The sequence below is a fragment of the Crocodylus porosus genome, unplaced genomic scaffold, assembly GCF_001723895.1.
Source record: "Crocodylus porosus isolate Cpor-Errol unplaced genomic scaffold, CroPor_comp1, whole genome shotgun sequence".
Lineage (NCBI taxonomy): Eukaryota > Metazoa > Chordata > Crocodylia > Crocodylidae > Crocodylus > Crocodylus porosus.
This window is the reverse complement of record NW_017728950.1, coordinates 18,375,616-18,394,211: the sequence shown is the minus strand read 5'-3', so window position 1 is coordinate 18,394,211 and position 18,596 is coordinate 18,375,616. Positions and strand designations below refer to the sequence as shown.

The following is an 18,596-nucleotide window of genomic DNA, read 5'->3' as shown; positions in this document are numbered from 1 at the left end:
TTTTGTATATATCCATGATGTGTTCGTGACGGGAGAGGCTTAGTCAGTTCTAATAACACATCAGATCAAAACCCGCAGACACAATGAATGGCTAAATGTCCTGTTTGTAAATCCTCACAGGACTTAGAGATAAGAGGTCTGAGCATCTTGGCACTGCTAAGACTTGGACAGTTTTGTGCATATGTAGTAGCAGAAAGTTTGGTGCCTGAGGGACTTCAGTAGCAAAAGCTTAAACACTTAAAGTTAGGATTTGAGCTTTCAGACAGATGCCTAACTCTCCCTTTTAAGCACCTACATTCCTTTTGAAAGCAGGAATTGTTTGGGTGGTTTTGATTTTTTTTAAAAAATACATGCGTGAAGTTTGCAAGGGAAAAAAATCTTGTCTGAGAGAGAGTTCTGGAGAAGTTTAGGCTAGACACAACTACTGTTAGGTGGACACATAGTTGGCTGAATAACCAGAGTCAGTGAACTATTATGAGTGGATCTGTATTAGAATGCCAGGTGTTTTCAAGTGAGGTTTCACAGGAGTCTGTTCTAAATCTGTTCTGGGTAGCATTTAACGTTTGTTTCAAGAGTTGGATATAGAAATAGAGAGTTTCCTGGTAGTGTGTGCAGATGACAAAACTGAGAAGGGTTGCAAACACTCTGGAGGGTAGTAATTCAAAAGGATCTTGGTAAATTGAAAAACTGGGCACTTGACAACAAAATGAAGTTTGACAAATAAATGTGGGTGCTCTTCCTAGGAAAGAAAAAAATGCACAAATACAGAATGAGAGGTGATTGGCTAGGCAGTAATGTTGCTGAGAAGGAATTGGGGGTGTTGATGGATCTCAAACTTGCCATAAATGTGCAAAGCTATGCAGTTGCAAAAAAAAAAGCAGATGTAATTTGGAGCAGATTAACAGATTATAGATTACAGATGTGTGTGTAATGGTGTCTCCCAGCATATCAGAAATAAGGCTTTCCCATTTTTGGGTAAAAGCTGATATATGTTATATCATCAATGAAAAAGAGCCCCTTAGCTATGGTATTGCTGCCTCTTCTACTTGTAAGATCTGTGGCCTAGTGAATTAATTATGCTACTTGCACACTGAGAGTCTCACGATCTTTTAGGTGTGTCCTCATCTTTTCACAGGCTTAGTTCTTGTTCTGTTAAGTTTGAGGTAATTCAAAAAGTATACTAGAGGCCTTTGGAACTGACTGACTTACCAATTTGGTTGTTCCAATTTACTGCTACTACAGCTTTTTTACAGGACTAAAAAAATGTGAGACTGCCATTAAGGCTGTTTGTCTGTTGTATATAATACTCAGGTTTGCATACTAGCCATCATTGGTACTAATGTTTGGAAGCACTTTGGAAGCCTTTCATGTATAATTTAAATTATGCTGATGTGGCAGGCAAGTCTTCTAACTAAACTTCCGAGTCACCTAGTAGGAATTTTTGGAAACGTGGAAGAAGCTCAGCATTCTTTCCTGTTCTCCAGTCAGTGTAGCAGATTGGTAAAAGCATATTACAAAAAATACTTTGATAGAGTTGTACTAACTAACTGTCTGGCGATTTAATTAAAATATTTCATGTGGTATAAAGTAAATAGTTTTATGGTTAAACCATGTTTATTTTTTCATACTTGTACTGTTCAGTAAGGATTTGAATATTTGCTTGATTTCAGATATTAAAAAGAGATTTTCTAGAAGTCTTAAATGTCTTCAATCTTGTGCAATTTATCTCCCCTCAGTTTGATGATTTAAATTTCATTTTTTCTATTGTTTCTATGTTTATTTTTTGTGTGTTTTGCTTTTACAATGTGTTTAACTTGGTAGTAGGCTGTAGTATCAGACAAGTGCTTTCAAGCTGGGATGCACAAAGTTTGGAACTTAAAGTGGTCCGGTTTTTTGAAGGTACCGCACAATCACAATTTTTGCTGAAGCTAGTAGAAACTACTGGTCTTCAACAGCACAGAAAATTTTGCACTTTTTTATGAAGGTACCTAAACATAGATTCAGGTACCTATATGGGGTATCCCAGTTTAAAAATATTGGCTTCAGTGATCAAACATCACTAAAATCTGAAATGTTGCTCTCCAAGGAGATGGGCAGAGGGAATCTAACTTTTCTACAAAAAAAGTTAAAACTGTGTTAGCAAATCGATAATGAAATTGCTTGTATACTGTTCTGCTGTCCATAATATACATGAAAGCAATTGGCATTGCACTCAAAGTATTTCTTTTGTTTCCATCTTGTTTTCAGTAACACCTACCGTATGATTGAACAAGATGACTTTGACATTCATACAAGGTTACACACCATTGTGAGAGGCGAGGATGAGGCAGCCATGGTGGAATCAGTAGGCCTTGCATTAGTAAAGCTACCAGATGTCCTTAACCGTCTGAAACCTGATATAATGATAGTTCATGGAGACAGGTTTGATGCACTGGCGCTGGCCACATCCGCAGCCTTAATGAATATTCGGATTCTTCATATTGAAGGTGGGGAAGTCAGTGGAACAATAGATGACTCTATCAGACATGCCATTACTAAACTGGCTCATTACCATGTGTGCTGCACAAGAAGTGCAGAACAACATTTGATATCCATGTGTGAAGACCATGATCGTATACTCTTGGCTGGCTGTCCCTCATATGACAAGCTACTCTCTGCCAAAAATAAGGACTACATCGGTGTTATACGTATATGGTTAGGTAGGTATTGTATTTCTGTTTGTAGTTCACAATGGCTATAGAAAACAGTCTTACTTTTGTAAAAATCTCCTTGAGGACAAGCCTATGAAGGACCCAAGGACAATCTTATGGTGCTGTTCTCTCCTCTGGTACATATAGCTCCAGTAAAACCTTAGTCTGTTATTTTCTTTAATAGAATGACATTGCAAAACAATTCCTTTTGTCTTTTTCCCCTGATATTGTGAAAGAAAAATTCCTGTTTTCTTTGCCCTGTTTATTAAATAAAGTTGTACTTCATTTTGAGAGTAACAGTAACTGGATAGACCAAAGGGACCAAAAATAGAGACATCAGGATTTTCATGCATCCTACCAAAATAATTTGTTTACAGAGCAATATGAACAAAAGGCTGGTGACTCTATAACCTGGGAGGACTGAGCAGTAGGGGTCCTAAAATGGTATCTTATATATAGGCTTGGCCAAAATCAAGTATTTTTTATAGTTGTGATGGATAATATCCATGTTTATTTTTAAGCATTTATTTCAATTTTTATCAACTTGAATTAACAACATAAAGATCATTGCCCCCAGGATAGCAGAACAAAACAATGAAAAGGTCAAGAAAACACCAAAACTTGTATCCTTTCTAATTGGAGTCTTTCTTTCCATCTACCAGTCTCACCAGTAGGCTGCTTTGCCTCTTTTTACAGGCTCTCCCTGGTTCTCTGCAGCTGAGTTGTCCCACTCAGATGTCAGGAATTCCCCCCCTGCTACTTTGCATGCCTTTTTTCACATGCCTTCTCCACAGCCATCCAACTCAAATAGGTAGGGGTTTAAGTAGCCTGTTATCTCCCTTCAGCTTACTTCCTAGTACTTGCAAACAAACAGCCAATTGTGTCAAGTCATTAGGCTGCCTGCTGTTTTCCTCTTTAAAGAGGCTGGCCCTCTATACCCCAGCCTGTGACTCCCTTCTGTTCTTCCTCTCTCTTTTTGATTGTTACCGGTGGAACTTTTTTTTTGTTGGTCTGTGAGTGTGAGGTGAAATCAATGTTTACCAATAAAAATCAAATCCTGCCAAGCCTACTTATTTATCGTCATAGCATGGTTCAGTTTTGGAAGCAATTTAATAATAATATTTGAAGCCCCTTTAGGTCCCTGTTGTCTTCTTGAGACCCAAATGTTTATTATAATGTTTTCACAAAATTTACCAACACCTCTACAATTTTCATTCTAGTATTTAGAATCAGGAAAAAGTAACACTCCAGAAGAGATTGACTTTAACATCTGAAACCCTACTGCCAAGTGAGAAGAAAAAGGGCCAGAGATTGCTGAGAACCTGTTAAAAGACAAATTAAAATTTTGTAGTTGTTCTTCTGATGCATGAAAGCTCAAAATCATGTTTTCAGCCTTTACAACGAGGCATCTAGGAATAGAAGATGTGACTTAATACTGTCAGAATGCATGGAGTTCATCTGCAAAAAATATAGGGAGCTTTGGCCCTTGAGCAATACAGTACAGCAGCATGACACATTTTGGGGAATTCTACTGTTTCTCTAAAATCTGTTCTGTATCAACCAGTGCATCCTGTTTGTTTGATAAGGGAAATTCTTTAAAGTATGTCAAACCCTGTGAGTTGGAAACAAAATTAATGCTCAGTAGAGTCATAAAATCATAGATTTGAAGGACCAGAAGGGACCTTTAAAATCATCAAGTCCAGTCCACTGCCATGGGCAGGAAGTTTTTGGGCTCAGACAAGCTCAGGAAGGTGCTTGTCCAGCCTCATCTTGAACATCTCCAAGGATGGTGACTGCACCACCTCTGCTGAAAGTGTGTTCCAGATTCTGGTGACGCTTACAGAGAAAAAGTTTTTTCTTATGTCCAGTCTGAATTTACCCTCTATTAGCTTGTGCCCATTGGTCCTCTTCCTCCCTTGAGGTGCCTTCTTGAAGAGTTGCTCTCCTAGATCTTGATGCTCAGCCCTGACGTACCTGTAGGCAGCTATCAAATCACCTCTCAGCCTTCTCTTACTCAGACTGAACAGGCCCAGTTCCCGGAGTCTGTCCTCATAGGGCCTATCCTCCATGCCCCTAATCGTGTGGGTGGCCCTTTATTGTACCCTCTTGAGCTTATCCACATCCTTCTTGAAGTGCAGTGCCTAGAACTGGACACACTACTCCAGCTGTGGCCTCACCAACATTGGATAGAAAGGGAGGAGCACCTCCCTGGATCTATTGACAACACATTGGCTGATGCAGGCCAGAGTTCTGTTTGCCTTTCTGGCAACTTTGTCACACTGTTGGCTCATGTTCATCTTCTGGTCGATTGTAACCCTCAGCTCTTGTTCAGATTCTGTGCCAGCCAGTGGACCACCAGCCATCATGTAGTTATGGTGAAGATTTTTCCTACCCATATGAAGAACCCTGTACTTCCCACTGCAGAACGTCATCTGATTCCATTCTGCCCATAAAACCAGTCTGTCAAAGTCATCCTGGATCTTTACCCTATTCTCTGATGTGCCTGCATTTCCCCACAGCATAGTATTATCTGCAAACTTAAATCACTGAACTTTCCACGCCTTCATCCAAGTCATTAATAAATATGTTAAAGAGCATAGGTCCAAGCACCAATCCTTGGGGGACACCACTGGAGCTGGCCCTCCAGGATGAGGCCATCCCATCAATTTACAGCTGTCCGGGAGCAGCCTCTAAGCCAGTTGTCCACCCACCTCACTGTAGGCTGGTCCAACCCAGCACCCTCCGGTTTGGTTGAGAGAATTCCATGGGAAACAGAATCAAAGATTTTACTGAAGGCTAGGTAAATGACATCAACCTCATGTCCCTCATCCAGATAGTTAGTTACCTGGCCGTAAAAGGACACTAGGTTTGTCAGGCATGATCTACCCTCAACAAAGCCATGCAGATTGCATCTTAATACCCCATCAGTTGCCAGCTTATAATTGATGACCTCCTTAACAAATTTTTCAAAAGCTTTTTCCCAGGACTGAAGTCAGACTGACCGGTTTGTAGTTTACAGCATTGTCCCTCTTCCCTTTCTTGAATATAGGCACCACATTGGCCCTCTTCCAGTCATCCAGGACAAGTCTTCAAAAAGCTTTGGCAGTGGTGCTGCTATAAGCTCAGCCAGTTCTTTCAGGGCTCTCGGATGCAGGTCATCTGGCCCAGCAGACTTGAAGACGTCCAGGTGTTCTAAGAGATCCCTCACTGGTTTGGGACTGATTTCATGTAATCTTTTGTCTTCCCTATATTCCTTGGGCCTCTGGACAGGTGAACAGCTCCTGTTTGATTTCAGAAATACCAATGTGAAATGTGTATTTAGGAGTTCTGCATTTTCACAGGGACTGACTGTGGGCTGTCCCTCAGTATTCGGTATGGGTCCCATAGTGGAACCCAATTTTTTTTCTTGTTCCCTATGTATCTGTAGAAGGACTTTTTGTTGTCTCTTATTTGGGTTGCTAGCTTGATCTTCATGCCTGCCTTGGTTTTCCGTGTCTAGTATCTGCAAACCCTGGTGATATAAGTGTATTCCTCTCTGGTTGCTGAACCATTCTTCCACTGCTTGTATGCTTCTTTTTTTCTTTTTCAATATTTCCCTAATGTTCCTGTTGAGCCAAGCGGGTTTCTTGGCTCCTTTTACACTTTTTGTCCGCTGGGGCTGGCCTGTTTCTGAGTAGTGAGAATTGACTCCTTAAAGAAGCACCACTGTTCCTGAACTCCCAAATAATCCAGTCACTGGTCGCAGAGGACCTCTCCAACTAACCTCCTGAGTTTGCCAAAGTCTGTCTTTATGAAGTCTAGGACTTCTTCTGTTCTGCTGACTGATCTCCGAGCCTTGCAGTGGATGGTGAACCTAATCAGGTCATGATCACTGTTGCCCAGGGAATCTCCAATCATTAGGTCACCTATTGTATCTTCCCCTTTGGTCAGCACTAGGTCCAGAATGGCTTTACCCTTAGTGTAGGCCCTTCCACAACTGGTGTCAGGAACAACACAACCTGTTGTTGCCAAGAAGTTAGCTGACCTGATGAAGCTGGCCGAATGGTCCTCCCAACAGATGTCAGGGTAGTTGTAGTCACCCATGACAATCACGTCTCTAGCACTAGCTGCCTCAGTCAGTTCCCCATAGAATGCCTGATCACTCTCCTCTTTCTGGGAGGGAGGCCTGGAGTTAGTCTCCTACCATCAGGTCTCCCTTTCCTGATCCCCCTTGTATCCTGACCCAGAGGGTTTCAAGGGACCCTTCCCTACAATCAAACATGACCTGCAGGGGAGGGAGGGGTATCACTCTTCCACATAGAGGGCCATACCTCCTCCCTTCTTCCCAACCTGATCCTTCCTATAGAACCTATAGCCCTCAGTATTCACTGTCCAGTCTTGTGTGTTGCCCCACCAGGTCTCTGTCAACTCAATCAGATCAAATTCCTCATCTACCCAAAGGAGTGCCAGTTCCTCCTGCTTATTTCCCATGCTTCTGGCATTCCCATAAAGACACCTGAGTTCTCCCCTGGCTGCCTCAGGTTTTCTGTCATGCTGCCAGTGTCTCAAGATATCAGTACTTACCTGGATGTCCATTGTTTGAATGCCCTCCCCTGTGTCGTCATGACTATAGGATTCGTGTACAGCACTGGAACTTTCTCCCCAGCCCCTGGACATGCCTAATTTAAAACCCTCCACAACAAGTTGGTGATCTTTGTAGCGAAGGATTTCTTCCCTCTGCTTGTGAGATGAATAGCGTCCCTTGCGTGTAGACCACTGTCATAGAATGACCTACCAAGATCGAGGTATCCAAAGCCTACATGGTGACACCATCTCCTAAGCCTTTTTGGTTGTCCTTCTCAATGTACTCCTCCTTCCGGCTATGGCCTCTGTCTGGGAGGATTGAGGGGAAGACCACTTGTACTCCTGGTTCCTTGACCTTTGCCCCCATGGTCTTGTCTTTCATGATTCTCCCAGAGCTGTTTCTTGCCATGTCTTTGGTGCCCACGTGGACAAGGAACATGGGGCAGTGGTCAGTAGGATGGACCAGTTTAGGGTTTCTCATCGTAACATCTCTAATCCTGGCTCCTGGAAGGCAGCAGACCTCTCAAACAAAGGGGTCTGGATGACAAATGGCTTCTTCTGTGCCCTACAGCAGGAGTCCCCCATGATGATCACCCTTCTTTATTTCCTTGCTGGGGTCGGCTGATCCTGTCCTGTCTTCAGTGCAGAGGGCATGGAAGTAGTCTAGTTCTTTTCAGAATAAACTAACCTGTTTGGCTTTATAACAAATGCAGTAAAGTATAATTTATAACAAAAGCATGGTTTCCACTCTCATTTATGCAAAAGTGTGTGGGTGGGTGGGTGAGTCAGGGTGGGGTGTTGGGGCAGAATCTCCTACAGATCCTGAGAGAACTCAAGTACCGTATTTACCTGAATCCAAGTTGACTTCAAATTTAAGATGACCATCCTAAAAATTACATTCTGTACATGAAAAGGTATAAATTTGTTATAATTTTCCATGCATATTTTCCAATTAGTAGAGGACTGTCTTAAATTACGCACCCCCTCCCCCCACCACTGTACCTGAAAAAGCAGGGGAGATGGTGCAGGCAGTAAGACCCTTGCCCCCACTGCCTACCGCCCTGTCCCTTGCCCCCTCCTCTGCCTGTGTTGGTCCCTGCCACCTGTCCCCTCTGCCACTTGTCTCTACCTGGTCCCTTCTATGAATTTCAGTTCCATAACCTCTATTGTTGCCTTGAAATTCATGGTGTTAGAAATCAGATTTGCTGTCTAAAAGGTACTCATACGGGTGATTTTAGAACCATCTCCCACCAGCCAGTAATAAAAAAATCTCTTTTTGTGCTCCCTTTAAACAGGTGAAGATGTAAAACCAAGAGACTATATTGTTGCTCTGCAACACCCTGTGACCACTGATATTAAACATTCCATAAAGATGTTTGAATTAACATTGGATGCACTTATCTCCTTTAACAAGAGGACGCTTGTTCTGTTCCCAAATATTGATGCAGGTGAGTGAAGCAAATCCTTCTTATTGTGGTTCTTCATTAAAACAAGAATTGCTCTCTGAATTTAAAAGAATTCTCTGTGGACTTCTTTCACCATTTTTTCATTTTGCAACCTCTTTTGGTCTGCTTTTATCCTTCTTCACTCCAGCTTCTCAGTCAGGCTTCCTTTCCTCTTGCTGCGTTGCTATATGGCGATATCTCTGTAATCTGAATATCCAGTCAGAATCTGCTGAAACTGCCAGGTCTGATTCGAGCAAGAACACCCAGCACTTCGGCTTACTGTGGGAATTAAATGGAAAACCATACAACATATAGGGGGAGGGAAGAAGAAGAAGCAGTTAGTTCTTCTGCTTGTATGCTGACTCTAAAAAAAATGTTTAATGTTCCCCAGTGGTTTTAGAGCCCCACTTTCTGTCCAGTGCCACATTGCTGAGTCACATGGAGATTGGAAGAGAGAGCAAACTGCAACATGTATATAGAGCTGGTAGGGGCAATAGCAGTCATGTCCCTTGTAACTTATTTCTGTGTTAGGCAGGACAGCTGTTATCAGCTAATTGCTATAAATCAGTGGTGTTCAACCTTTTTTCATTTGTGGACCCCTAAAAAAATTTTGAATGGAAGTGTGAACCTGTTTGAATTTTAAGTATGAGGCTTCACCTACTTCTGACTGATCATAGTCATCTTTTGCGGATCTCTTAGGCACGCTTCCAGGGGTCTGAAGACCACGGATTGAAAACCACTGCTGTAGACCCAATTGTTATTCCAGCAATACATTACAATTCAGCTAGGTGCTAGTGTTTTGTTCTTAATTCTTGGCTTTTCCCATAGGAAGCAAAGAGATGGTTCGGGTTATGAGGAAGAAGGGCATTGAGCATCATCCCAATTTTCGAGCAGTAAAGCACGTTCCATTTGACCAGTTTATCCTATTAGTGGCTCATGCTGGCTGCATGATTGGTAACAGCAGCTGTGGTGTTCGAGAGGTAGGAGCGTTTGGTACCCCTGTTATCAATCTAGGAACACGTCAGACAGGAAGAGAAACAGGTATGTATTTATTGCTATGTCATTCAGTCATTTTAAAATTTAAGTACAAATATATTTATGTGCTTGTAAATTTTTTTACCAGAAATCATTACATCAGGACAAATTTTGATCTACCTTTGCAGGTTCATTGATTTATTTGTACTGTAATGCTGACAGTGCTACTATGTTTTATTGCAAAGCAAGGCTTTTATTTATTGCCTGATTCAGGGCTGCAGGGGCGACATGTAGGGGGTGCATGCGGGTGCACATGCAATGCCTAAGTGTGGCACTACACCCCCTGCAAAAAGGCACCAACGACACTGTCGGCAGCGCCTGCGGGCAGTTGTCCCTCACCACCTGTTGCCGACACTGCTGGAGACGTCTGCAGGAGGTCTACGATCGCCACTGGCCACTGCAGCGCTGCTGGCAGCGCCTGCAGGTGATCACCGACCCCTGGTTGGTGCTCGCCACCCCCCTGCCGCCAGCAGTGTCGGCGGTGTCTGCAGGAGCTCCTAGCTTACCGCTGCCGCACTCCCGCTGCTGCCAGTGCAGCTGTGCCCCCCCCCCAGCTGCCGGGGGCATGCACCGTTCATGCAGGGCTGTCCATCTTCTAAGTGGCTGGAAGCCATGTGCTGCCCAGGCTGCACTAGAGCAAGCCTTCTGCACCATGTGCCTGTGTGGGCACCCTACCGTTCCCAGAGTACATGTTCCCCCACCACTGTACCACCCAGGCGTAACCTTCCTGCCTCTCTTCCCCACTGCACCACATGCCCACATGGCTCTGGACTTGCTCTCCACTGCTTGTGCTGTGTGCTGCACTTCCCAATCTCCTGAGGCCGGGATAGGAAGTGGCAGCTCAAGGAGGGAATGGGAGCCCAGAGCTCTAGCTGCTGTTGCAGCCAGATTGATAGGGGGAGCAGTGGCAGGATTAGAGCCCAGGGGCTGTCACTTAACCCCTTGCGGGCCACATGTTGCCTGCAGGCCACCAGTGGGACAGTCCTGGTTTAATTAAATATCATCATTCTTCATTGGTTTCCACTTACTAGAATATACTGCTGCATATTTTTCCTTGATGGGCATAAATATGTGTGGCATACCTAAAACAATACGAACATCCATACTGTCACCACCACTAGCTTACATTCTTGTTGTATCTATGCTGCCTTATGTGTAGGCATTTTCTAGACAATTGCAAGAATTCCATTGTCTAGTCCTTCCAGGTACAATAGGAAGTTTACCACTTACTTCAGTGGAATCAAGATCGGGCACCTATCAAGGTTCCTTTGTAAAAGTTGGTGTAGCATCAACTTGTGGAAAGTAAGATAACACACACAGAAGTATGGATGCTGCCTGCAGAAAGATTGCTCTGACAAAGGTTGATACCTACTCATTAGGAACATATTTGTTTCAAATTTCATTTTTTCTTTAATATAATTTAACACGTAATTGGCACATGCTAGAATCATGTTGCATTTCTGATTATCTAAGGTGAAAATGTTCTTCATGTTCGTGATGCTGACACACAGGACAAAATACTGCAAGCTCTGCATCTGCAGTTTGGCAAACAGTATCCTTGGTAAGTGTACATCCACCCATTTTATTGCTGTGGATCATAAAGCAGCAGAGAAGAAGGCTCTTAGCTCTGGGCTGGGAAATAGACTTCACTGTAATAGACCTCAATTTGTCCAAGATTTGCTTAGTGCTTTATGGAAAAGATACTATTGCATACCTATTACATAAAATAGAAAGAGTTTGCAAATCTCTCAGTATTGTTGTATGAAATGTTATTTAAATGATGGTCCCAGGACTAAAGATCCACAACGGTCCTTACGTACAATGCCTCCCAACAACACTGTCCAACTGGTGGCCCAGAGGCTGCATGTGGCCTGCGAGAGGCTAACAGCAGACTGTGGGCTTCTGCCCAGCTGCCACTCCCCGATTGGTTTTGATGCAGTAGCAGCCAGGGTCTCTGAGCCCTCTCCCTTCCTAGTGTCCGCTTCCTGCCCCCACTTCTGGGGCTGGGGCAGCACAGCCGGAGTGGCTTGGGGTACCCACATTGCATGCGCAGTGGGGGAGGGAGCTGGCTTACTTGCACTGTGCATGTGGCAATGGGAGCTGGGTGACCTATGCTGCATGCATGGCAGTGAGGATCTGGGCTTCCCATGTTCCATGTGCAGAGCTGGGGGGAGCTGGGCTGCCTGTGTTGCATGCACAACAGAGGGGAGCAGCCCATGCAGCATGCCCAGCCAGAAGCTGGAAGCTAGGTGAGCCTATACACATGGCAAAGGAGAACAAGTCTGCCTGTGCAGTAAGAGGAGGGCTGGGGCCCACATAGTAAGCAGCATGCAGTCCCTGGTCTGGCCCATGCAGCACATGGCCCCCAACTACCAAGAAGTCAGACAGCCCTGCCTTACAAAAATGATCATTATTTATTTGCTGGAGACTTAAAAGGATGTGTACTCTAATGCCCAGCAAATCACATCACGTATTATAAATCTATCTTGTCTGTACAGATCTAAGTACAGGAAACCTCTTGACTCTTCATTTCCTTAATTTCAGACCTTGGTACATGCATATCTTTGTGTGTTGCAGCCTTCTCTTGATTTGAAAAAGACAGAAAAAAAATACCCAATAAATTTTCCATCTCTTGTCCCAAAGTTGAGATAATTCCAAATGTTTGCTGCCAAGAGGTGCCCAGCCCTCAGACTGCCCCAGATTATTAAAGCAAAGTCTGTCATAAGATATGTTAAGTAACTTATGGCAGACTTGCATACATCTGAAACACAGTATTCTTGTGGCAGACACCATGGGTGTCTATGTGCGTGCAGTGAGGCTGCTTCGACACACTGTAATTACATCGTGTTGGAGAAGGCTCGATTAATCGAGTCTGCTGGATCATGGTAATTACCACACGGCAAGTCATGTATCGGCATATTACTCCAGCAAGTCACGTATCGGCATCCCCACGCTGAAAAATAGTGGAGGCACTTTAAAGCTCATTCAGTGAGCTTTAGTTAAAGCGCCTCTGCTGCCCTTTTTTAGTGCAGCGACACTGGTATATGAAATGCTCAGGGCTGGAGCAAGTCAGGCCAGGCTGGAGGGGTTGTTGCTTACCAACAAAAGCCACACCTCCTGCAAGGATGCACCAGTTTGCAGAGGGGTGGCCAAGGGCCAGGGCTTACAGAAGGCCCTGTGGGCTGGATGGAATTGCCTGAGGGGTCAGATTCAGCCTGCAGGCTGTATTTTTCCTGACCACGTGACATAACTTGTGGCTTCTGTTTTATAAGCAGTTTACAGTTTTACTTACATGACTGTTGATGCCTTTTGATCTTGCAGTTCAAAAATATATGGGGATGGTAATGCTGTCCCAAGGATTCTGAAGTTTCTCAAATCTATTGATCTTAAAGAACCACTGCAAAAGAAGTTCTGCTTCCCTCCTGTAAAGGAGAGCATCTCACAAGATATTGACCATATCATGGAAACCCAGAGTGCTTTGGCAGTGGATCTAGGTGGAACAAATCTCCGAGTAGCAATAGTCAGTATGAAGGTAATCACCTTACTAGGTTTGTAGGCTCAGTTGTGCCTTAGGCACATAGCTGCATGGGGGGTGGAGGAGGGCAGTACAACACTACAAGGAACAGCTGCTCCAAGTGAGGTGGATCTTGGATGCACCAAAAAGAACTCCTTCTGCTACTGGGATATGAATTTTGTCACCTCTGTAACCAGTGAAAAACTTCTGTGTCAGTTATCCAAATGTGTTAGTGTTTTGTGGAGTTTGGTCCAGTGGACAGTGACTGTGGTCCTTCTTCCAGAGAACAGATACTAAAACAAAAACAGCCATTATCACAGTGGCCATGCTGGGATTCTCAGAGAAATGAAGGCCGTGGTTCTTAACCTTTTTGGACTTGAGGCACCCCTTCGTAACTTATGTTGTGACACTTCACTTATCTCCGCACGCAAGACTGACCACCCTTTTAAAATGTAAATGCGGGACAAATGCCAGCTTCCCCATCCCCTGTCTCCACTGGCAGCATGGCCAGAGCAGAACCAAGCAATTTGGGGGCAGATGCAGGTTGTGGGCTGGGGCTCCACGCCGTGCTAACCTTCCCCCAGGAGCTCTGTGCTAACTGCTTGCTCCTGCCCACCCAGCAGCAGCAGGGGACACAACTCCACACCACCACCACCCACACTGCTGCTGGGCAGATAGGGGTGCATGGCTGGCGCAGGGCTTCCAGGGGGAGGGCAGCAGGGTGGGAAGCCCCAGCCCCCAGCAGGCAGCCCACATCTGTTCTTGCCCCACACACCAATTTGGAGGGGCATGTGCCCCCCATGTTCCCCCGGGGTTGTACGCAGCAGTGGGAAGCCAGACCCCCTGCTACCCCCTGGACGAGCCACCCATGGCTCTGTCCCGCTCCACACCCTGGCCCCCTGGCTGGGCAGTGTCCCCAGCTCCTGCCCACTCCTTCCCTCACAACGGGGACCTCAATCTCTCCTCTTCCCATCTCCCAAGTCCACCCCCCTCCATAGACTTACCTGCAGGGAGCTGCTCTCCATGCTGCCTGGCTGTATTCCAAGCTATGTGTATGCATGTTAGCACGCACATACATATGTTGCTCCCTGCATACTGTTTCTGGCAGCCCCTTGCAGGCTGGAATGCTGCCAACTAGCAAGGGGAAACCGGCTCTTTCCTGATCCCTGCACCAGGCTGTGAACTCAGAAGAAATGCTGTTCTGGAGTCATGTGGCCTGGGACCAAAACTTGAGGTTCCCATTCTGGGACTGCCAATTAGGGACAGGTGGTCACCCTACATCATACCTCCTGGCACCCTAGAAATACAGACCTGTTTTTAAAGTTAGTGGTGCTCTAACTGAAATACCAAAAGAACTGATTTGTTATGCAGTGCATTAATGTAACAGAAGAGGACTTAATGGTTTTATTTTTTAGGGTGAAATAGTTAAGAAAATTACCCAGCTCAACCCTAAAACTTTTGAAGACAGAATAGAACTGATAGTCAAGATGTGCGTGGAGGCTGCATCAGAAGCTGTAAATCTGAACTGCAGAATTCTGGGAGTGGGTAAGCTAATGAATATTGAATTTTTCTTCTGAGAATTTCAAAACTAAATTGAAGTCATTGCAAATGAATTTTAAATGTTTTTCAGAATTAATCCTGTGCATTTTTACAGCTCTTGGATTTTACTGATAATTTTATTCCTCCAGTTTCTAAGTGAAACAGTGGACTTCTTATAAAATTACAAATTATGTAAACATTGGCTGGAGTCGGATCTGTCTGTAAGTATGAGCTGTGAAAACTACCCACAAAGTTATGCCAGAGAGTCTCAGTTCTTACCTACAACATCATTTTATTTCCAGTTCTGGTCTTTTGATAAAAAGAAACCCTTTCTGTGCTGAAAGGTGTGATGTTAGAAAGAAAGAACCTACAGCTCATTAAGAGGAACAGAAAATTGATTGCTCAGGCTTCCAAACAGCCATGGCCCCTGCCATAATTAGATTATTATATAATGATTATATAGTTTCTTGGGTCGGAAGGGACCTGAGTAGATCATCTAGTCCGACCCCCCTCCATGGCAGAAAATAATACTGGGGTCAAATGACCCCAGCAAGATGTTCATCCAACCTCCTCTTAAAAGCCCCCAGGGTAGGAGCCTGCACCGCTTCTCTTGGAAGGTGGTTCCAGATCCTAGCCGCCCTGACCATGAAGTAGCGCTTCCTGATATCTAGCCTAAACCTGCCCTCTGCCAGCTTGTGACCGTTATTCCTGGTCACTCCTGGCAGTGCACGGGGGAACAGTGACTCCCCCAATGCCTGCTGATCCCCCCTGACTAATTTATAACAGGCCACTAGATCCTCCCTCAGCCTTCTCTTTTGGAGGCTGAACAGGTTCAGGTCCCGTAGCCTTTCCTCATAGGGCTTGCCCTGCAGTCCCCTGATCATACGAGTGGCCCTCCTCTGGACCCTCTCCATGCTGTCCACATCCCTCTTGAAGTGCGGTGCCCAAAACTGGACACAGTACTCCAGCTGCGTGCGGCCTGACCAGTGCTGCATAGAGGGGGAGGATCACCTCTTTCGACCTGCTTGAGATGCATCTGTGGATGCATGACAAGGTACTGTTGGCCTTCCTAACTGCCTTCCCACACCGCCGGCCCATGTTCATCTTGGAGTCAATTATGACTCCAAGATCCTTTTCTGCCTCCGTGCTGACAAGAGGGGAGTTCCCCAACCAGTAGGGGAACTCTAATGTGTGAAAAGATTCAGAGCTTCATTTGCATCAGTCATTTTCTTGATCACAGTCAACTTTAGCCAGTTTCTGTAGTGCCTAGGACTGTATTGGTACTACATTTTGGCTTGTGCAGAAATCTGCAGAAATTCCTTCTGAAGACATTCAAAGAATAATTAGGTGTCCTAAACTCGCATCCAGATGTCTCTTCGGGGGCACATTTAATACAAACCTGCAGAATTCAACAAGCCTTTCACCTTGGACCTCTGTAAAACGGGGAAAAAAAACTCCTAGGGTGGGAAGCATACTTGGGAAGCTAATTTCTGCATAAAACCTCCCAAATTTTGTCTGTGACAGTGGTTAGTACCAGCTGCATCAGAAGAGGGGAACAGAAAAGATGCATCTGGCAATTTTGGAGCTCACAAGGGAAGTCTCCTATCTCCCATTATGTGTTGGCTTATATGAGTTTTCCGTTCACCACAGAAAAAAGCAGTAAAACTGTATTTTCTCATGTTAAGGAGAAAAATGCAAATTTTCTCCTTTAAAGGAGAATAATGGAGGAAATGGTGGGTTTCCCATTGCATGGCAGAGTTCCAGCTTGCAAGGGGCTGAGGGCAACAGGAGGGCGCAAGCATGTGGCAGCCAGGCTATACAGGCACAAGCATGTGGCAGCCTGGCAGCATAGAGAGCTGTATAGGTTATTTATGTTTTTCTACCTGAAACATGAAAGGGGTTTAAATGTCTGACCCCAGATCATCTGAAGTAAACAGCTGAATTTTCAGTTTTCTGATGTCACCTTTCCCAGCCTAGTTAGTTGCAACACTGTACATATATTTTAATAAGAGCAATAAAACTCTGTTAGTTCCCTTTTCATGACATAAATAGTATATTGCAGGTGACATTTGAAAATGTTTGTAACCAGAATATTTAGAGATAAAAGTAAAGGTATCTTTTTCCCAAAAAGAAAACATGGTAGTTCAAGAAGTGCATAAGTTTAGTCTCACTTTTGTGTCTCCTGCATCTTTTGGGGGCTCAGGAATTTCTACAGGTGGACGGGTAAATCCCCGAGAAGGAATTGTGCTGCATTCCACAAAACTCATTCAGGAGTGGAGTTCAGTGGATCTCAGGACCCCAATATCTGATTCTCTGCACCTGCCAGTTTGGGTGGACAATGATGGCAACTGTGCTGCTCTGGCAGAGAGGAAATTTGGGCACGGAAAAGGTGTGGAAAACTTTGTAACACTCGTCACTGGCACAGGTAAGCATGCTGTCACAGAATAAGAACCTGAAGTACAACTGAATTCATCCAGTGTTCTCATATGATGGGATGTTCTTGTTGTATAATCACTGTAACTATGTCAGTAGAACCCTAGTGCGTTTTACCAGCAAAAATAATTCCTTTTGCCAGCTATATAGACAAAAAAAGAGTCTTTTACTGGTCTACACCATGCCTGTGCTAGAGGGGGTTATTGGAATGGTGATTTGGGTAAAACCTGTGCTATGTAAGCAGGCTCTTGATTGCACCAGGAGATCCATCCTCTGATTTCAGTTTATTTACTGAATTCCCTTCCAGCAGTAGAAAATGCAGGTTAGATATGGAGACTTGAACACCAGATATAAATGAGCAACTTGGCATGACAAATTGTTCTTATTGCACACTGCATTACATTTCTGGGTGGTGCTTTGGCAGTGAATGTGACATGCTGTTTTCATTATAAAGCTGTTGACCACTCACAAGAGAAGCAGCTACAGCAGCTACGGACCACTTAATTTGGAGATTGGTTGGGGTTCCTGGTTTGCTTTCCTAAGTAATGCTAACATATGGAGTCAGAAGGAAACTGGAAGTGGAGACTGGACCCAAACAGGGTGATACAGAACCTCCAGAATAACAGACCATTATAGACACAGCTGAGATCAGCAGAGATGATCCATCTATGGTCCTGTGGAATAAGTGGGAAGGGTTTGTTGGCCAGATGTCCCTGGGATGGCTTTCTGGTTTTGAAATTAATTTTCCCCATAATCCACAGTAGCCCTCAACTCTTCAAAGCATGCCTCAAAACATATCTTCTCTAGATGTTTGTAAATGGGAGGGTGATGGGGGATTTATTAAAGGTTAATGTGCTGTGAGTACATCAGTTTCCTGGTGCGTGGGTGGTAGGTTATTTTAAATTGTAGTAGTGCCCTCGGGAACCATCTTCATCTTTAAAAATAGCTGAAGAAGATATACCCAAGAGAAGTGACCTGTGATATATAACAATTATACAGTTTTGTTTTGCTGCACATGAGAGGGAAGAACTATTTTATTCTCATGGTCAGACCCAGAAGGTGGTGGTTGATGGAAGTCAGTAGTCATGGTGCTCTGTGACCAGTAGGGTCCCCCAAGGCTCTGTCCTTGGACCCATATTGTTCAACATCTTCATTAATGCTGTGGACATTGGAGTCAGAAGCAGACTGGCCAAGTTCACCGATGATACCAAACTCTGGAGTAAAGCATCTACACCTGAGGAGAGGAGGGTGATCCATGCTGACCTTGACAGGCTCAGCAAATGGGCGGACGAGAACCTGATGGTGTTTAACACTGAAAAATGTAAGGTTCTCCACCTTGGAAGGAAAAACCTGCAGCATCCTTACAGGCTCGGCAGT

At 44.5% G+C, this 18,596-nt stretch overlaps 1 protein-coding gene across 3 annotated transcripts in view; it reads left to right on the top strand.

Moving 5' to 3' along the window:
• The window catches only part of GNE (glucosamine (UDP-N-acetyl)-2-epimerase/N-acetylmannosamine kinase), a 68,573-nt gene that overhangs the window by 44,001 nt on the left and 5,976 nt on the right, over positions 1-18,596 (top strand). For all 3 annotated transcript variants that reach the window (XM_019555183.1, XM_019555182.1, XM_019555184.1), the window contains 7 exons: positions 2,248-2,699; positions 8,549-8,701; positions 9,527-9,739; positions 11,207-11,294; positions 13,055-13,265; positions 14,663-14,792; positions 16,990-17,211. In XM_019555183.1, the coding sequence (XP_019410728.1) occupies positions 2,248-2,699; positions 8,549-8,701; positions 9,527-9,739; positions 11,207-11,294; positions 13,055-13,265; positions 14,663-14,792; positions 16,990-17,211 (1,469 nt within the window). The remainder of the gene's footprint in view (positions 1-2,247; positions 2,700-8,548; positions 8,702-9,526; positions 9,740-11,206; positions 11,295-13,054; positions 13,266-14,662; positions 14,793-16,989; positions 17,212-18,596) is intronic.